The sequence below is a fragment of the Pelophylax lessonae genome (assembly GCF_965119305.1).
Source record: "Pelophylax lessonae genome assembly, chromosome: 4".
Classification (NCBI taxonomy): domain Eukaryota; kingdom Metazoa; phylum Chordata; class Amphibia; order Anura; family Ranidae; genus Pelophylax; species Pelophylax lessonae.
The window spans coordinates 25,749,593-25,770,904 of NC_138771.1; the positions used below are offsets into that span (position 1 = coordinate 25,749,593).

A 21,312-nucleotide genomic window follows, 5' to 3' on the forward strand; every position below is an offset into this window, starting at 1 on the left:
TGCCAAAGACGTCTGATGTGCTGCTGATTATTAACTTTACAGTTTGGTTTTTATTATATTGACCAGCGTTGAACAAACCCGGCTGAGTTATTACTCAAGGTATGTACCTTTACTTTTAACCACTTCAGCTCTGAAAGGTTTTACCCCCTTCATGACCAGGCTATTTTTTGCTATTTAGCACTGCGCTATTTTAACTGGTAATTGCACAGTCATGCAACGCTGAACCCAAATTAAATTTGTATGCTTTTTTTTTCATACAAATAGAGCTTTCTTTTGATGGTATTTGATCACCTCTGCATTTTTTTTATTATATAAATGAAAAAAGACAATATTTTTTCATTTCTGCTATAAAACATCCAATAAAAATAAATATATCCAATTATAAAAATAAATACATTTCTTCATAAACTTAGACCACACTGTATTTTGCTACAGGTCTTGGATGTAAAAATAAAAATCACAATAAGTGTATATTAATTGGTTTGCATGAAGGTTATAGAGTCTACAAATGATGGTATATATGTATGTATATATATATATATATATATATATATATATATATATATATATATATATATTTATATTATATACACACACACACTGGAGTGTTTTTTTTTTTTATATACTACTAACAGCAGTGATCAGCGACTTATAGTAGGACTCTGATAGTGCGGCGGGTGTTCTGACACTTTGTGGGAACTGACTGACAGTGACACTAATATAGTGATCAGTGCTAATACTGTACACTGTTGCTGTACTAATGACACTGGCTGGGAAGGGGTTAAAATCTTGGGGTAATCAAGGGGTAAGTGCTTACCTAACAATGTGCAATGTGTTTTATTATGTACTGCTTTTTACTAAAGATTGCTTTATTGTTCCCTCTGTACAGAGCTCTGTGTTGTTGGTCAACACAGGACTCTGGGCTGTGACATAAAAACAGCCGATCAGCAGGTCCCAGCCATGCATCAATGGCTGGGACCTGCTGACTAAAGCCTCGTACACACGCAACTAATTTCCGCCGACCGCTCTTCCGTCTTTTGTCCAGAGTGGTGTTTTGTTGGTTGGAATGTGCTCTAGACTGCACACGAATTTTCCCGCACGACAGAATTCTACTTCAGAAGTGATGTCATGTGTTGGTTTGCTTTCTATGTGTTCTTTCATCTCTGAGCATGCCCAGTCTTGCTCATAAGATTTTTCTCTGTCAAAATCTGTACTGACTGCACGAAAATCGGACATTGTTTTGACGGAGGACAAAAATTTTATAGCCTGCACACCAGAATTTTTTCGGCCGAAAAGTCGGAGTCGGTTGTCAAGAGCACCATACTAACAATCCGAAAATCGGCAGATCGGTCGGACGAAAATTCCCGGCCGAATTTCCACTCGTGTGTACGGGCCTTTAGTCCCACTGTGTTCAATCATAGCACAGTGGGCACGGACATGCCCTAAACCCGGAAGAGAGCGGTGACGTACCGGTACATTATGGTGCCTGTACAACCTGGATGCCCACAGTATATGTACTGTGGTGGGTTGGCAATCGGTTCAAGTGTGCATTACCACAAATATTTTCATTTCTATGTGTGTGTTCACATATGTATATTTTATAAATCATAGTCTCTATCATTTTTAATGTAATTCTTTTACCTGGTTGATCCTACCACTCCCCTTTCTTCCTTGTGCTAAACAAGCCACACAAAGTACAGAAGGTCCTTTCACACAGGCGATCCGATCCAATCCGCCTGTCAGTTTTCCAGGCGGACCGGATCGGATGCTCCATGCATTCCTATGGGGCAGCGGATGTTAGCAGAGACATCTCCGCTGACAACTGCTGCTATCCGCTTCCGATCCTGTCCGTGAAATCCGGACAGAAGGAAACCCTATTTTCCATCCGTCTGGCGGATCGGATCGGATGGAATCAGATGAGAATGGACAGGCGGTCCGTTCTCATCCGATCTCCCCATATAGAACAGCGGGGATCTGACAGCTCCGTCTCCGCACACAGAGCGGAAACGGAGCTGTCATCTGCCTGCTCAGCGGGGATCGGCGGATCGATCCCCCGCTGAGCAGAGAACGGACCGCACCGTGTGAAAGGACCCTTACCGTGGTCAGTTTCCATCCATTGGCTGGCCAATTAAAGGTTCAGGACATTGTGTAATCTGTTCAGGCACTACCCCCCAACGAATCACAGCCGGTCTCTTGAACACATCCCCTGCTCAAGCACAGCCTGCATCTTGTCTCAACGATTTTCCAAGGAAACTCTACAGGTGTAAGGCCAGCTTTACATTTAGGATAGAATGATGCCAGACACCTTTATGTTATGCTAACACAGAGGTTGCATTTATATACATTATACACAAACCATCCTGTCTCCTTTGCTTCACACACTCACACACATATATAGCAAAGGATACAGTAACATGACATGTAAATAGAAAGGGAGAATATAAGTTACATGGATCTGGAAAAAGCTGAAGAATAAACTGAGGAATGGCACATTTCATTTAGATTACATTGCACTGTAAATATAAAGACTGGGGAAAGAAGACAAAAAGCTGCAACTCATCGGTCATAACAATCCTTGATTTCTTTTATTGCCTTCAATTAGATGTATAGAAGAAGATTTTTCAGTTTACATTCAGTACCTGCCACGATGGAGGCGTAAAGAGGCAGCTTGCGTAGGACGGGGAACTCATTATTCCTCATGGCGTAGCAGTCGGGGTCGGCGCGATACGTCAGAACCAAAAGCTTCACTAAAGCAAGGTGTCCCTGTTCACAACACGTGACCAGCAGCCAGTTGAGGAGAGGCTTGTGACTACACACATCTGAAGGGTTGGAAATAGAGACAAAAATATATAAATGTGCATTTTTTTTTTTAAATGCATATGGGTTCGTTATATCTATAGCTGACAGAATAGAGGCATATCTTGTAAACTGATACCCAGAGAAGATCATTTTTTTCAACACCCCCTTCCTTTGAATGGCAAAATAATTTTCAGTAAGAATAGTGAAATAAATAATATGGGCCAGAAAAGAAATGCAGACAGTGAATACTACCGTCTGTGTTCCTTTACATTGGAGCCCAGCAAAGTGCCCCTTTATATTGGTGGTCAGAAGAAAGACTCCCCCTAACATTGGTTGTTATTATAGAAGTGCCCTTCCATATTGGGGGTCAAGTGCCACCTTACATTGGTAGTCAGTGTAGTGATTCCTCCCATTGGTAGTCAGTGTAGGGATTCCTCACATTGGTGGTCAGTGTAGTGATTCCTCCCATTGGTAGTCAGTGTAGTGATTCCTCCCATTGGTGGTCAGTGTAGCGATTCCTCACATTGGTGGTCAGTGGGAAAGATGTTTTCTTTATTGGTAATTATAAGGAGGACCACTTTACATTGGTGGTCAGTGTAGTGATCCCTCACATTGGTAGTCAGTGTAGTGATTCCTCACATTGGTGGTCAGTGTAGGGATTCCTCTCATTGGTAGTCAGCGTAGTGATTCCTCACATTGGTAGTCAGTGTAGTGATTCCTCCCATTGGTAGTCAGTGTAGTGATTCCTCCCACTGGTAGTCAGTGTAGTGATTCCTCACATTGGTGGTCAGTGTAGGGATTCCTCACATTGGTGGTCAGTGTAGTGATTCCTCACATTGGTAGTCAGTGTAGTGATTCCTCACATTGGTAGTCAGTGTAGTGATTCCTCCCATTGGTAGTCAGTGTAGCGATTCCTCCCATTGGTAGTCAGTGTAGTGATTCCTCCCACTGGTAGTCAGTGTAGTGATTCCTCACATTGGTAGTCAGTGTAGTGATTCCTCGCATTGGTAGTCAGTGTAGGGATTCCTCACATTGGTAGTCAGTGTAGTGATTCCTCTCATTGGTAGTCAGCGTAGTGATTCCTCTCATTGGTAGTCAGCGTAGTGATTCCTCACATTGGTAGTCAGTGTAGTAATTCCTCACATTGGTGGTCAGCGTAGGGATTCCTCACATTGGTGGTCAGCGTAGTGATTCCTCCCATTGGTGGTCAGTGTAGTGATTCCTCCCATTGGTAGTCAGTGTAGTGATTCCTCCCACTGGTAGTCAGTGTAGTGATTCCTCACATTGGTGGTCAGTGTAGGGATTCCTCACATTGGTGGTCAGTGTAGTGATTCCTCACATTGGTAGTCAGTGTAGTGATTCCTCACATTGGTAGTCAGTGTAGTGATTCCTCCCATTGGTAGTCAGTGTAGCGATTCCTCCCATTGGTAGTCAGTGTAGTGATTCCTCCCACTGGTAGTCAGTGTAGTGATTCCTCACATTGGTAGTCAGTGTAGTGATTCCTCCCATTGGTAGTCAGTGTAGGGATTCCTCACATTGGTAGTCAGTGTAGTGATTCCTCTCATTGGTAGTCAGCGTAGTGATTCCTCACATTGGTAGTCAGTGTAGTAATTCCTCACATTGGTGGTCAGCGTAGGGATTCCTCACATTGGTGGTCAGCGTAGTGATTCCTCCCATTGGTGGTCAGTGTAGTGATTCCTCCCATTGGTAGTCAGTGTAGTGATTCCTCCCATTGGTAGTCAGTGTAGCGATTCCTCCCATTGGTAGTCAGTGTAGTGATTCCTCCCATTGGTGGTCAGTGTAGGGATCCCTCCCATTGGTAGTCAGTGTAGTGATTCCTCCCATTGGTAGTCAGTGTAGTGATTCCTCCCATTGGTAGTCAGTGTAGTGATTCCTCCCATTGGTGGTCAGTGTAGTGATTCCTCACATTGGTAGTCAGTGTAGTGATTCCTCCCATTGGTGGTCAGTGTAGTGATTCCTCCCATTGGTAGTCAGTGTAGTGATTCCTCCCATTGGTAGTCAGTGTATTGATTCCTCCCATTGGTAGTCAGTGTAGGGATTCCTCATATTGGTGGTCAGTGGGAAAGATGTTTCCTTTATTAGTAGGAGGACCCTTATATATTGGTGGTCAGTGGGAGAGGTGCCTCCTTTATTGGTAGGAGGACCCCTTTACATTGGTGGTCAGTGGGAGAGGTGCCTCCTTTATTGGTAGGAGGACCCCTTTACATTGGTGGTCAGTGGGAGAGGTGCCTCCTTTCATTACCAATTAGAAGGGGATCCCCTTACTTTGGTTGTCAGTGGGAGAGGTGCCCTCTTACAATGGTGATTAGGAGGACTCCGTTACATTGGTGGTCAGTGGGAGAGGTATCAGTGAGTGGGACAGGCTGTCCTCTGTTTTCACCTGTTGATCTGGCCAGTAACACACTCCAGGGTTGACTTACTAAAACTGGAAATTTCAAAATCTGGTGCACCTCTGCATGGTAGCCAATCAGAATTTCACTTAAGCTTGTTCAGTTAAGCTTTGACAATAAAACATGGAAGCGGATTGGTTTCTTTGCAGAGCTGCACCAGATTTTGCACTCTTCAGTTTTAGTAAATCAACCCTTTCCTGTTTTAGAGTGTACCCACTCTGGATGAAGGAGCGTAGAGGGCACATTTGGACAGCAGCATCGTCAGTCTAGGGGAGGGGAATTTTAAATGTACTAGCAGATTTATATATCCTAACAAATTGAAGGCAAGCTCCAGCTCACACTTTATAACCAAATGTTTTTCTTTTCTCCGTTTGGGATAAAGGTTTTACATAAAAAGATCATTGTAAGCACCCCTGTCAGTGGTGAATGATTTGTCCCATACCTGTAACTGATACATTCTGCAGAAGAAGGTACTTTCTGGCAGGATCACTATTTGGAAGTTCTTGTATAAATATAGCCAAAGCCTGGCTTATTTAGGGTCATCAATGGAGTGGATTTACTAAAGGCAAATAGACTGTGCACTCTGCAACTGCAGTTCCTCCAGAGTTTAGTAAATGAGCAGAAGCTCTGCTGACTTCCATCATCCAATTATATGCAAGCAAAAATGCTCTTTTTTTTTTTAATTTTCCTTGCATGTGATTGGGTATTCTTTGCAAAGCGAAGCTTTACCTTTTTTATTAAGCTCTGGAGCAACTGCACTTTGAGAAATGCAGAGTATATTTTTCTTTAGTAAATCAACCCCAATATCTTTTCGCTACATTGGGGATATATATGGGTCCTTTCACATGGGCGCCTCCGTGTTTACGGATTTCGATTGCTCAGCGGGGGATCGCTCCACTGATCCCCCGCTGAGCAGGTGGATGACCGGTCTGTCTCTGCTCTCTGTGCAGAGCGGACATGGACACAATCCCACTCTCCTCTATAGAAATGGACCACCAGTTTGTTTTCATCCGATCCGTCAGACAGATGGAAAATAGGATCACCATCTGTCTGGTTTTTGCGGGCAGAATCGGATCGGATGGGGGCAGGTCTCAAGCGGACACACCTGCTACTCCACAGAGGAGACTGCAGGGTCTAATCAGGTCCGCCCAAAATACTGACAGGTGGACCTGATCGGACAGCCCGTGTAAAAGAACCCGAAGTTTGTTTTAATTTTTGTAACAATATAATTTACATAAATTTTTTGACACTTTTTGTATTTGTCGGATTTATTCTTAGCTGCATTAAAGCCCTCAGGGGGAATTTTACCAATTTTTTAAATCTGGTTTTGCAAAGTCATTTAGCAGCACATAGTGGATTTATATCCTTTGTCGCTATTGTGAAAGATAAAAATGTAGCACTGACACACCCCCCCCCCCCCCCCCGAAGACTGCTTGATTGTTCACCTTGAGATTCCCCCTGGGTTACCGGTAGCAACTGCAGCATGCACAATTTAACTCTTTACTCTCTGGCTCAGTCAATGAACAGTCTAGGGGATGTAGTTGTTTTTGTGTTTTTTTTTTAAATTAGGAATGGGAGAAGGGAAGAGTGGGATACTCCAACTTGAATTATTCACAATAAATGAGGACTTCTGTCTGAAGATGCAGCCAGGCTGCTGATTCACCTTGCCACTTAGATGGATTTAGGGTTAAGCCTCTATGCGGATGACTTGTTAGGATGAGTTATCTTCGGGATACACTCCTAGTACCCCCTTTCACTCGATCTGCTGAAACCCGTCCTCTGACTATCCTACACTGGGGTGGCCCCCCTCAAGTCAGGCCCCTGGACACGATCCCCTGTATTCACGATACTGTTTTTCGAGGGTCTCTAGTGTGTCTACCTTTCCAGTCAGCTCTCATGGACCTCTGGGTTTAGCTCCTTCCTTCTGGTCCTTAGGCCGACTGCCTGTGACCGCGTGCCACTGCTACAGAGGAGTAGACAGTCGCCACCCTCCCTCTAGGACTCTGCTCACCAGCCAAAGACCCCGCAGCACATGTGCTCCTGGCTTTTATGCCACACCCCACAATGCACTGAGACAGTCTGTGCCAATCACTGGGGCTGTATGAAAGCCTGTGTACCCATTGGTCAGATTTCCTCCACTATCCAATATGCCTCCCTATTGGACCAGTGTGAAGCACTCCCTAGACCAGATGAATCACACACTGAGTACCATGAGCAGACCTAACTCACAGATCCTGCTCCCTGGTAGGCAGAAAGCAATATAGATTTCCCTGCTGCTCCTCTGATAGGCAGACAGAGCAAAAACTATACTCTCTCACTAGCACCTACCTAGGAGGGTGCTACAAGTAAATCAATGTGTTTGTCCCCATTGTTCAGCTTTACATTTTTACGTATTTGTAGTGCAGAAGACTATCATCATCGTCATCATGGTTTCAAACATAATATGATGAAAGGTATTTTTAACAAACAAACAAGGAGCTGGGGGAGGGCACACCCTGAACATGCATTTCTAAAGCTGGTGAAGCTATGAACCAAGCAACATGCATATTTACAGAGAATAGCGCACACATGCAAAAGAAATGATTATCAAAAATAAAGGCAATCAATAAATAAAAATGGGGATTTAGTCCCACCATATGGCCATATCGTGCTCACCACTACGTCAAAGTACCCCATTGTCAGTGGGTCCTACACTATCCCTAAAACGAAGGATGAATCCAACCTCTCACGATTGGAGATACTACTGCTTACTGGGAGAGATGTGCAACTGCACTATAAGGGACTCCACCTATATCTACTTGCTAGTGGACACTGATAGAGTACAGGTAGGGGAGGGTGGGGTGCTCAACTCCAGAAGACTGGTCAGACCGAATACATAACAAAGAGCTGGGGGGGGGGCACACCCTGAAAATGCATTTCTAAAGCTGATGCAGCTATAAACCAAGCATTGGTTGCTTGGTTCATACTGTAGCTGCGCCAGCTTTAGAAATGCATGTTCAGAGTGTGCCCCCCAGCTCTTTGTTTGTTATGTATTCTGTCTGACCAGACTCTGGGGTTGAGCACCCCACCCTCCCACACCTGTACTCTATCAGTGTCCCCTAGCAAGTAGATATAGGAGGAGTCCCTTAGGGCTCTTTCACACGGCCGCTCCGCTTGTCCGCAAATCATCCTATTTTTTTGCGGATGATTTGCGGACATAATGTAAGTCAATGGCATTGCGGATGTCAGCGGAATACCATCCGCTGACATCCGATTTTCTTCCTTTCAGTTCTGTTCCGTTTTTTGGAATGGAACAGAACCCCATTTTCCCTCCGTGTAAAAAACGGAAAGAAAGGAAAATCGGATGTCAGCGGTGTCATCCGCTGACATCCGCAATGCCCATAGACTTACATTATGTCCGCATATCATCCGCAAACGGATGGGATGATATGCGGATACACGGAGCGGATGACACAAATGTCATCCGTCCATGAAAAAAAAAAAAAAAAAGTCTCGCAGCGGAGAAGAACAGCGGAGCAGCCGTCTGAAAGAGCCCTTATAGTGCAGTTGCACATCTCTCCCAGTAAGGAGTAAGTATCTCCAATGGTATAGAGAGGCTGGATTCATCCTTTTTATGGATAGTGTAGGACCCACTGATAATGGGGTACTTTGACGTAGTGGTGGGCTTGAGCACGATATGGCCATATGGTGGGACCAAATCCCCATTTTTATTTATTGATTGCCTTTATATTTGATAGTCATTTCTTTTGCATGTGTGCTATTCTCTGTAAAGAAAGGTATTTTTAGAAAGCTTTAAGTCTTCCAAACACAGTTTTCACTTCCTCTAAACAAAGTGCATTTTTCAAGTTTTGTCTTCCGTAAATAGACTTTTTCTTTCAACGCATACATAATTGAGCAGTGAATTCAGCAGAAGAGTCCACGTGGTATATTTTGTTTAAAATTTTAACTGCAGACATTAAAAATTCTGCACTTCCAGTTCCCACAGAATATGCCATGTGCCTGTTTAAATAGGTCACATACTGCAGGGAATGGAGGGGTGGAGGACTGAAAGGAGGGTAAAAAGGATAAGTATGGCCAAAGCTCTTTTGGCCATACTTCTGTGGGTCACAGGAGTGCACTTCGTCCTACCCTCCTGTGACCCAGAATCAGCCAACAGTGGGCTAAAGTCCGCTGTGGGCTGACATCACAGAGCCACTTTAGGCATCCTAACAATAATGTCGGGATCCACCCAGATGCCTGACTGACAGCTGGCTTAGCCTCTCAGCGCTGCCTTGAGTCAGCCACTCCCACCCCCTCCATAGTCCAGCACTCCAGTGAGCGCTGGTGGGGCAGATCACAGAGCGGTGACTGATGGAATGCTCAGAGCGGACCCGAGAACTGAGTGATCAGTGGTCTTTGATCACTCCGTTCTCTGTGCAGAGCCAGCAGGGGACAGAAGTAGCAGCTAATCGATAGTGCAGCCATCCAGGTGAGTATGTAGGTTTGTTATTTTAATATCTCACACTTCTCTTTAAATATAACATGCTGCAGGAGCCGGATTTACCATAAAGGGTTACTTCACCTTTACAATAAAATTGTACTCCATCATCTTCACTACATTAGAAAACATTTCTCAGCTTTTAGAAAATAATCTTTTTCAATGACATACCTGTAGGCCCCCATGACCCCAAGCCTGTCCTGAAAGACTCCCAGGTAAGCATCCCTCCTCCCTGTCCTGCACTAGATGGCAAAAATGGGGCACACGCCTCTGGCTTTGCAGGAGTGAGTGCTCTGGCTCATTCACAACCTGTGCATGTGCAGTGTGCTCTCCCTCCCTCTGCTACACAACATATAGCTCAGCTGCTGCTGCGGCAGAGGAGGGGAGAGCTCATTGTGCATGTGCAGGCCTTGAATGAGCCTGTGAAGTTGTGAATATCTGTGCAGGATGGGGGGGGGGGTTGCCTACTTGGAAGTTTATCGGGAGAGGATGCAGACAGCATACAGGTATGACAATGAAGGGAAGCTTCTTTTTCAAAATCTGAGCAGTGTTTTTATTATGTTCTGGGAACACTGGAATGCATGAGGAAAATGTATTGTAAGGGTAAACTAACCCCCCAGACCCAGTTCACAACAGAACTGTTAGCGCACGGTTTTGCATGTACCCGCGTAGCATGTGTTTGACAGTCCATTCATTTCAATAGACTGCCAAATGTGCGGAAACGTGAAAAAAAAATATGGAATGCATGACTTTTTAAATTGCGCCGCACAAAATCACATGGTACTGCGGTATCGTGTGGCTTGGTGCCTGCAAACGAGGATGCATTTGGGGTGCCATTAACAATTAATGGTACCCATGCGTGCACATCGAACAGAGGGCAGCCCATTCCTATGTGGTGCAGAAAGTGCATGTTTCCCACACCGGAAGTGATTTAAACAGGCCCTTAAAGGCGGAACTAAACTTAATTTTTTTTTTAAACTGCAAGCAGGCAGCTCTTTATTGCAGATTAGACTTGCTGCATGCTATGTCTCTTCTGCAATAACGCACACTTAAGCCCCGTACACACGTACTGATCATCGGCCGAACGATCGGCCGTCTTTTGTCCAGGGCTGTCGTGTGTTGAAAACTGCAAAAGACTGCACACGAATTTTGTCGGCCAACAGCCGACTGCAGAAGTGATGTCATTTGATGGTGAACTTTCCTTGTCTTTTTTCTTTTCTGAGCATGCCCAGTCTTGCTAATCTGCTGTCTGTCGGCCGAAATCTGTACTGACTGGCGAACAATCGGCCGTTCTGGTGTTGGCCAACAAAAATTTTAATGCCTGCACACCCGATTCTGTTCGGCCGAAAATGGGCTGTCGGCTGTCGGAAGCATCATACTAACAAGCCTACAATCGGCCGATCGGTCGTCGGCCGAATATTTACATCCGACAATCGGTACGTGTGTACGGGGCTTTACCTACCTGCTTGTCTTCTATTGAATGCACACTGAGCTGCCGTGAATTCCCAGCACACTCTGGCTATGCTGGATTGACTGACAACCGTGTGCCTGCATGGGATGACATTAACCCTCACTGGCCAATAAAGAGGCGGAAAACCCAACACCCAGGAGAAGATGATGGCACCCGGCAAGGGATGTAAACGCCACATTGCTGGAAGATGGAGCTGAGTATTTCTGGGGGCTTAGTTACACTTTAAAGCGTAACTCCACTTTTGTTGAGAAAAAAAACATTCCCCTCTGGGTGATCTCTGTACATTACAAGGATTGTAACAAACTTTGTTGCAGATTCCTACCTTCTGTTATTCTGAAAAAAATATTGTTTGATCCTCTGTGCCTTTGTGCTGAGTGGGTGTAATGGTTTCATAATTATCTGTCAGCTGTGGAAGCTACAGGGCACTAATGAGGAAATCTGCTGGGCCTGCATCCCCTTAGACGTGTTCCTATTGGGAGTATCTCACCAAAAATGAAATTTTTGGTGCAGGGGATGCCAGAAATCTGACTTGTATCTTAGGCAGACTTTTGGAAAAAAAAGCCAATCACACAAGCAGGAAATTATGTTTTTGGGGTGTGGTCAGTATACATTCTGTGTACAGAACAGCTCCAGGTCGCCATATTGCATTGCATTTTCAGAATATTACAACAGCTGCAGATTAAAAAGGAAAGTTAATTTTTAATAACCTTCAATCACAATATGATTTGTGTCGCAATTGTATACGCTATATTGTTTTTTTATTTTTTTGCTATTTATTTGCTATTTGTTTTCCCCACGAAAGTGGAGTTACACTTTAACTAGTTGCTTTGCAAAAGCACAGCACAGGTTCCTTTTAATAGAAAGGAGAAATGTAATTTTTACCTGCCAAGGAATCCAGTAACAAGGATACAGTATCTCCGTGGCCATAATGAGCTGCAATTACTGCTGGATTGTCATCGTTGGGTTCCGTCGGTAAAAGGACTTGACCCTCGTGAAGCAGATAGCGCACAGATGGTAAGTCCCCACAGGCTGCGCTGATTCTCATGACATGGAGCTACACACATACAAAACACAGTCTGTTAATGAGAATCTGGTTAACACAACAAAAATTCACAAATTGTTACTTCCCTCGCTGCTGCACTGTGTGTCTACAAACACAAGTAGAATTCCTAGATTTCAGTTATTTCACCGACAGGATTACTACTTAAAGAGAATACGATATGTTCTCATGTTAAAGCGGTTGTATCCTCAAAAATAAAAAAACAAACCCTGCAGTACAATGGCATAATGAACTAGTGTGCATCCCATACTAGCTCATTATGAAATACTTACCTTAGAACGAAGCTCCGACACGGTCGCCACAGACACTGCTGATGCAGCGGACATCTTCCCTGGGCGTCTCTTCCGGGTTTGGCGTCTCCAGCGCTGTGAGTGCCTGGAGCCGCACTGACGTCACATCCGTGCGGCAGTTCACTTTCCGGCAAGGAGCCGGCAAGGAGCTCTGAAGGTCCGACAATATATGCCGGACCTTCAGAGCGCATGAACCGCTGGTGTCAGCGGCTGCATGCAGGGCGAATATCTCCTAAACCTTGTAGGTTTAGGAGATATTAATTTTACCTGCAGGTAAGCCTTATTATAGGCTTACCTGTCGGTAAAAGTTAATAAGTACCACTTTAAGTTCTAAATATTGTGAGGCAGATCACAGTACGTCCATGACAATGTTCACATTCACTTTTCTCTACAGGCATCATTCAGAGTTCTCATCAGCTTCCTAGCATTAATATGCTGGCTTAAAGAGAACACAATATTCCCCCTTGGCGTCAGCGTCTTCTGGCCCTTTAAGGGGTTACAGAGGTTAGGAGGCGGGGTTTATGATCATGAGATTGGCTGCCACAATGGTCACATGATTGGAAAGCTCCCAATCACTACTTGCTTTTCGTTAGCCCCCAGTAACTGTGCCAGCTGTATTTATATTCTGCTACTGCTCAGCCCAATACCTAACCACTTCCATAAGTGGTTTCCACTGCCAATTCTGGCATTCCTCTTCGAAAAATTATAATTTTCTTGCTATAAATCTACTCAGAACCCCCAAACATTTTATAACCGGGAGAAGCGGGGGGGGGGGGGGGCATCCCCTCCCGCTGCCTATAAAAGCAATCAAATGGCTAAACAGCTGCTATGAGGGCTTTTACTTTGCAGGAAATCGCCTGCTGAAAAAAACAATATCTAAATGATGCCTGCAGCTGCCATAGTAGTATTTACCATAGAGAACAGCGCACTCCCAACCCAACCAGAGTAAGTATGAATGCTAAATGGCAGACTCAGTCAGCGTTGTTCACCCCCCCCCCCCCCCCCAATAGATATGACTAAGCCCCGTGTTTGGGACAAAATGCATAGGGGGGTGATTTGTGGAGCAGCACTGACCGAGGCCATTTAGCATCCACACTTACACTCTGGTTGGGTTAGGAGTGCAGCGTTCTCCATGTTTAAATATATATACATACATAGTATATGTTTATTTTCAATGATCATCTGCTCCTTTTAGCGGACATAATGGTATTTTCCTGATTAAGTCTTTTCTTCTTAAAAAATACCATTCCACCTGGACAGAAAATAGCCTAGTAACACTCAATTTTGCCCCCATTGCCACAAAATGAATGTACAAGCAGTTTCACAATAAGAATAGCTCTGCATTTTTTTTTGTTATGAATACTCCGATTACTGTAATTTCTTGTCCAAAGAAGAAAACGGTGATTTTTGTCACAAGAAACAAAACAAATAAAAAAAAAAATGCAGATTAAAGATACGGAAAAAAAATGATAAAATATCTCATCTTCTGTATAAAGTAGGTGGTTTTATATTTAAATGAGCCTATTCTTCTATGTTGGCTGCCATTTTAGGCCATGGGAGGATATAAAAACTATCCAGACTCTGCTAATTATTTTAGTAGATATCAGATGGTTCCAACCCCCAGGCCACAGACTTCTACTGGTTTGTGGCTTGTTAGCTAGCGGCGGGCAAGCAAGGCTTGATCTGTACTTATGGCCATAGCATTACCGCCTGAGCTCAGCCTCCTGTTAGATTAGCGACAGCATTCGAACCCCATAGGAGCACGAACCCATACTGTAAACTGCGCATGTGCGGGATCTAGGTGGCGGATGCCCAATGATCTGAGGTGGAGCTTCAAATACAGCGCAGGAGAGGTTTGCCAGCACCCCCACCCCCACACCCCCCCCCCCCATCCCAAACCAATTGAAAAATTGCCTTCCCACGAAACTGGTCCCCGGTAACAAAAATGTTGGGGACTGCTGGGGTAGACGATCGATGAGATTACCAGTAGTGTTAGAAGTCGCTGGCTCACCTTTTCTTGCTGTGGAAGGTTCTCTTCACAGATGCTCTTCACTAGGTCATGAGCTTTGTCTTTATCTCCTTCACAGTACATGGCCTGGAGCTCGGCTATTATTGGGCTCTGATTCACCCCCAGGTCTCCAGCAATGACCTGCTTGTTGCCCATGTTGGCCGAGCCTGCAAGACAAAGGACCATGCTATTAGGTATTCCATAACAAGTACTGCAATAGTGTGTACAAGTGTACTTGTGACACATACACAAAAATTCATGAAAACGTTTTCTTCCACACAAGCTGTATTACACATGTAGACGGGTTACAATGGATCTTACCCAACAATGAGTTTGAGCGAAGAGCTGCCTAGGACAGTTCCCATTGATCACAGAAATCTATGCTCATAGAAACTGGCAGTTCTTTTCTTAGATATACATTTAGTATATGAACTTCAAGCATCATCATCAATAAAAACAATTCTACTGTATGAAATTATATTATATATATATATATATATATATATATATATATATATATATAGAGATAGATATATATAGATATATATAGAATATCCTGGCAATTTCTCACAAACAGTACATCTACACCAGTAAAGTCCATTTAACTTAGAATAATTAGGAATCAATTGAAAACTTTGTGGTGAAAAGCAAGAGATGATATTACAAAATACGTTGGGATTTGTAACTTTGATGTGTAGTTCTTAACAATGAGAACTGAGCGCTCAAAACACTGCTGATCTCTAAGTTCTCTGTCTTTAGTGAGCAGAGAGCCGGTGACTATCAGTCACCGACTCTCTGCTCTGTCCTTCCAGCGCTCACTGGAGTGCCGGGTATGGAGGGAGCAGCCGGTTCAGGCTCTCAGTGGCAACCAAGAGAACTGAGTGATCAAAGACTGCTAATCGCTCAATTCTTGGTCTTTACTGAGCAGAGAGCCGGTGACTAACAGTCACCAGCTCTTTACTCTGCCCCTCCAGCGCTCACTGGAGTGCCAGGCTGTTGAGAAGGAGCAAGCAGTTGGTTCAGGCTCTCAGTGGCAACCAAGAGAACTGAGCGATCCAAGACTGCTAATCGCTCAGTTCTTGGTCTTTAGTGAGCAGAGAGCCAATGACCATCAGTCACCAGCTCTCTGCTCTGCCTCTCCAGTGCTAACTAAAGTGCAGGGCTGTGGAGGGGGGCGGGATCAGCTGGTTCAGGCTCTCAGTGGCAACCAAGAGAACTGAGCGATCAAAGACCACTAATTGCTCAGTTTTTAGTCTTTAGTGAGCAGAGAGCCAGTAACTACCAGCCACCAGCTCTCTGCTCTGCCCCTTCAGGACTCACTGGAGCTCTGGGCTGTGGAGAGGTAGGCAGTGGCTGGTTTAGGCTCTCAGCGGCTTGCTGAAATGCTGAGCCAGCTGCCAGTCCAGGCATCTGGGTGGATCCCGAAAGTAAAGTCAAGAACTCTCCAGAGTGACGTCAGCTGACAGGGGGCTTTAGCTCATTGTCGACTGAATACAGGGCCACAGGAGTGCAGACTGAAGTGCACTTCTGTGATCCCCAGGAGAGGTTGGGCCAACAGAGCTTTGGCCCTACTTCTCCTTTAAGGTGTGGCTATAAATGCTGGGGTATATTCCTGATACTTGTTGGAACTGAAGTGACTCTACCCCGTGCTTGACTCGGGGATACCGATCCTAGCATGAAAAAAAACACCCCGCGTCACGCTCGGGGTTACCGCTAAGGGAGTTAAGGTGTGGATATACGGTAAATGCTGGGATGTATTCCTGACACTCGCTGGAACTGAAGAAGTGGCCCACATACAGAAAGCTACGAAACGTCAACATTACAGAACAATTCCAGTTGCATGTGATTACTACTAAAGGACAGTAAGCTGGCCCTTTGCTTGGAAACTTTGGAGACCCCTGACCTGGATGAAAGAGAACCTTCACAGATATCGAAAAACAATATCCACACATTTCATGGGGGATGGATCGAGGTGTCTTAAGGTGTGGAAATAAATCCTGGGGTATCTCCGGACACTCACTGGAACTAAAGAAGCTGCTTGGATAAATTATGAAACATCTTCAAACTTACAGAACAAGTCCAGTTGAATATTAGTCACCACTACTAGCGGATTTAAGTAGATTTTGCAATTTTACAAACTAAATCTATGACCCTAAACAAATCATTTCTAGGAGCATATGTTACTGAGTCATGTGAATATGTAGGGCCAGATGCTATCAACAGACAGGAGGATGGAGGCTGCAGGGTACAGAACCATGTGATGGAGGCTGTGGACTATCCTAGAAGAAAGTTCTCTCTCGTTCTCTGCAGTCTGGTTGATTTGAATAAAAAAAAATTCAGACTGAGGTCAATTGAGGGGATTTTCTGACCAATTTGCAATGTTTCCTGTTTAACAGTTCACTAATTATTATACATGATTTATAAAATAAAGGGAGGCTGTGTACTTAATATACAATTCAAGAAAGAGAGTTAGCAGATCCTTGCTCATGAGAGCTTACAATCTATGTTTGTTGCATACAAAGTGTGTAAAGTAATATAATTCTAGTATAATAATACTGGTAAACTGCAGACACCTAATGGTGACCTACAAGTACCTGTGCATTGCTTCAGGTCAATTGTTACAGATATTTCCAAGCCCACACCAAGCTCTGCCTCTTCCCAGCACGAAGACCCTCCAAACCATTCAACAGATGGGGGCTGATAGAGGCCACTTAACTGGGGCTGGGCTTAGCACTTGGATAAAGGTCAAGGCCCTGTATGCCAATGTTTCTCAACTCCAGTCCTTAAGTACCCCCAACAGGTCATGTTTTCAGGCTTTCCATTATTTTGCACAGGTGATATGATCAGTTTCACTGCCTTTGGAATTATTACAGCCGTTTTATCTGAGGGAAATCCTGAAAACATGACCTGTTGGGGGTACTTGAGGACTGGAGTTGAGAAACGTTGCTTTATGCAACCTGGATCTAGTATCTTGGGTTTTCACCAGACACACTGGAATTGATCCAAAGATAAACAGAAATTTGCAAACAAGTTTACCAGCAATGATAGAGCCTCTTTGAAAACTGCTATTTGCTCTCCAATGGACAAACTATTTATAAACAATTTGCACAACTGTTCGTCCATCGACAATGCATGTAAAATTGTTCTGTGCATATGGGGCAAAATCAAAAGTTCTCTTGCCACATTCTCTGCAATTCGAATGTATGAATGTGGAAAATACTGCATTATGGAAACTAGATGGAGCATACTGGTTTACTATGATAGTCCATGCCACCTAGTGTCCATAATGCTGTATTTTCCAGATTTGCACATTTGAATTGCAAAGAATATAGCCTGAGAACATTTGATTTTGCCCCAATCCACACAGAACAAATTTACATGCAGTTTCAATGGATGAACAATTATGCCTATTTTTTATAAATACACCGGTCTCTGCACTATGGCCTGCGATTTAGGGCTTAATAACGTAAAATGCTGGCTGCAGCTTGAAGCCTGCAATGCCACCAGAAGAAAGAACTCCATGACTTTGCCCTCTTTTTATCTCTCCTTTATTTTAATATTGCTCCACTTAATTTGGAGTCCCCAGGCAAGTAGAGCACCAAGTACATTTGTAGAGGACATATTGTGTTTTACAAATGTGCAGCATACAGTACTGTTGCTTTATATGTGGGGCCCTTATAGTTTACAAATGCTTTAGGACTTAATGAGTTTACATTAAAGCAAAACTTCACCCAAAAGAGGACATTTTGCTCTTCTTCCTCCCCCTTGACACATTTGGAGGCATTTTTTTGGGGGGAGGTTGACAGGTACCTGCTCCAGTCAAATCGATGTGACGGATCCACCAGAGGTTCTACTCCCCCCGCCCCCACTCCCTGCCCACAACCTTCTGCTGGGACATGTCACAGGTCCCAGAAGGCTGCGGGACCATTCACAAAGCACATCCCGGCTTGTGCATGAGAAGTGGGCAGGCGGGTGTGTGAAGCCACAAGGTGTCACAGCCGCCTGCCCACAGTTAACATGCCTGTGCCCGGAACCCTAAGACTGGAGGAGAACTGGCTCAGGTGAGGAGGGCATTGAATCCCTATATGAGTGAGTGCCTGTTTATTTAAAGCCAGCAGCTACAGTTTTTGCAGAATTAATGGAAGCGACTCTTTAACCACTTTCCTCAAATGGGCGTTCCTGTACGTCCTTGGGTTTCAGTGGTTATACCGAGATGATGCCTGCACCTACCTCATTCTTCTCAACCGGCGATTCTGTTTCAGGCAGAAGTGATCCGAGTGGCTAATTAGTCACTTGATTACTTCTGTGGGTGGCGGAAGGGAGGTAAACAAAGAGGCAGAACCGGAAGTTGCGAAATACTCGTTGCTCCCGGTTTCCAGGGTTATAGACAGAGGGAAATTACGTCAGTTCCTCCCGGGCTCCGTGATCGTACGGTAGAACCCGGGAGGAACTGACGTTGTTTCTCTCTCTATAATCCTGGAAACTGGGTGCGACAAAGAGTCCATCACTTCCGGTTCCGCCCCGGTTTACCTGGCCTCCAGGTATATATATATATATATATATATATATATATATATATATATATTTGGGGGTTGTTAGTAATTTTCTAGCAAAAAAGGTAGATTTTTACATGTAGGAGTGTTACAGTGCTAGTTTATGCTCCTGTGTATAAAGACCCATTAAAAACAATGGGCTGAATTTAGATCAGTAAAAACGCTAGAATGCCTAAAAAATTGGCGTTTTTAGGGGCCCGTGTGCCAGAACCCTATGTCCCAGGGTGTGGGAATACCAAGCCTGTGTCCTGTACTGTACAAGATATAGAGATAACGGAATTTTTGTAAAATCTTACCGTAAAATTCCTTTCTCTGAGTCCTCCGACAGTCGCCGCCCACTCACAAGTCTTCACCAATGGGTATTGACCTTTGCTCCGCAGGAGTAGCTAGGCACAAGATTTGTTAATAACAAAAGCTTTTAGCATAGACACACCCCTAGGGGCTGTCCCCTCAGTCAATACCTCCCTGCACCAGCATTCCCAACTCAGTTTGGTAGCATAGCAGTAAGAGTACACAAAAACCCCAAAAGAGGGGCGGGGGGCGGCGACTGTTGGAGGACTCAGAGAAAGGAATTTTACGGTAAGATTTTAAAAAAATTCAGTTTTCTCTTACGTCCTCCGACAGTCGCCGCCCACTCACAAGTCTTCACCAATGGGATGTCCCAAAGCAGTGTAGACCTGAGGGGTGGGAGACGCAGCCGCAGAAAAAGCAACGCAGTACCCACATCAGAGAAAGGAACCTTACACACAGTAAGAGAACCAACTGGGCAACAGGAAAACATGCTCAACAGGAGCAACAACCCAGGAAAAACAAGTAACCCAGGGGTAAAACACCCCAACAGCCAAGGACCCAAAAACCAAGGGTCCCTAAGGCACTGCCGCACTGAGAACTTTACGGCCAAAGGAGGCATCGACCGATGCCTGAACATCCACCTTATAGAACTTGGAGAAGGTGTGAACGGACGACCAAGTCGCCGCCTTACACACCTGGGCCACTGAAGCCTGATGCCGGAAAGCCCAAGACGTACTCAAAGACCTGGTAGAGTGCGCTTTCACAGGGAAGGGAGGAACCCTCCCCCTCAAGGCATAGGCCTGCACAATGGTTTGTCTAATCCATTTGGCGATAGTCGCAGCCGACGCCACCATGCCCTTCCGAAGTCCCTTAGGAAGGACAAAGAGGGAATCCGACTTATACTGATACTGATGCCAGGGCGCCACTAACGCGTCCGAGGCGTCCGCCTGAGGATCGCGCGTCCTTGCCACGAACCTTTCCACCTTGTTGCTTAGACGAGATGCGAACAGGTCCACATCTGGGGAACTCCACTTTGCGCACAACATCTGGAAGACATCCGGGTGAAGGGACCATTCTCCCTGGTCCAGGGTCTGGCGACTCAGATAATCCGCCTGCCAGTTCTCCACCCCCCGGAATGTGAACTGCCGTTATCGCCGGGACGTGCGTCTCGGCCCAAGACAGAATGTCGGCCACTTCCCGAGCCGCTCGGGCACTCCTGGTGCCCCCTTGATGGTTGATGTAGGCCACCGCGGTGGCATTGTCCGTCTGAACCCCAACTGGATGGCTCTGAAGCCGTTCCGACCAATGCCGAAGGCAAAGCTTTATCGCTCGCAATTCCAGAATGTTGATCGGAAGGGAGGACTCCTCCTCCGACCAAGTCCCCTGGGCGGACAGAACGCCCAGGACACCACCCCAGCCCGACAGGCTGGCATCCGTGGTGACTACCGTCCACAACAACGGACGGAAAGACTTGCCCCCCGACACCGTCGGGGACTGGAGCTACCACAGAAGACTCTTTCTGGTGCGGTGACTCAACGAGATCCGCAGATCCAAGGACTGCGGACACCCGTCCTACTTGGCCAGAATCTCCGCCTGGAGATCCCGCGTGTGAAACTGGGCAAAGGGAATCGCCTCGAAGGCTGAGACCATCAACCCCAGACATCTCATGCATGTCCGGAGGGACGAGCTTTGGTTGTCCCTGAGGGCCCCGACCTCGTCCTGAAGCATCCGGAGTTTGTCCTCTGGTAAGAAAACCTTCGCCTGAACAGAGTCCAGAACCATCCCCAAATAGGGAAGGCGAACTGAAGGACACAGAGTCGACTTCGGCATGTTTATGGTCCAACTGAACTCTTGCAGCGTCTGCACCGTGGTGGACAGGTCGGTCATCAGGCTCTGGCTGGCATTTGACCTTATGAGGAGATCGTCCAGATACCCCAAGACCGCAATGCCCT

General features: G+C 45.3%; 1 protein-coding gene across 1 annotated transcript in view; it reads right to left on the reverse strand.

Moving 5' to 3' along the window:
- LRRK1 (leucine rich repeat kinase 1) overlaps positions 1-21,312 on the reverse strand; it is a 439,003-nt gene that overhangs the window by 245,811 nt on the left and 171,880 nt on the right. The window contains exons 3-5 of the mRNA XM_082253047.1: positions 14,520-14,683; positions 12,041-12,212; positions 2,640-2,819 (exon numbers count right to left, since the gene is read on the reverse strand). Of these exons, the coding sequence (XP_082109173.1) occupies positions 2,640-2,819; positions 12,041-12,212; positions 14,520-14,683 (516 nt within the window). The remainder of the gene's footprint in view (positions 1-2,639; positions 2,820-12,040; positions 12,213-14,519; positions 14,684-21,312) is intronic.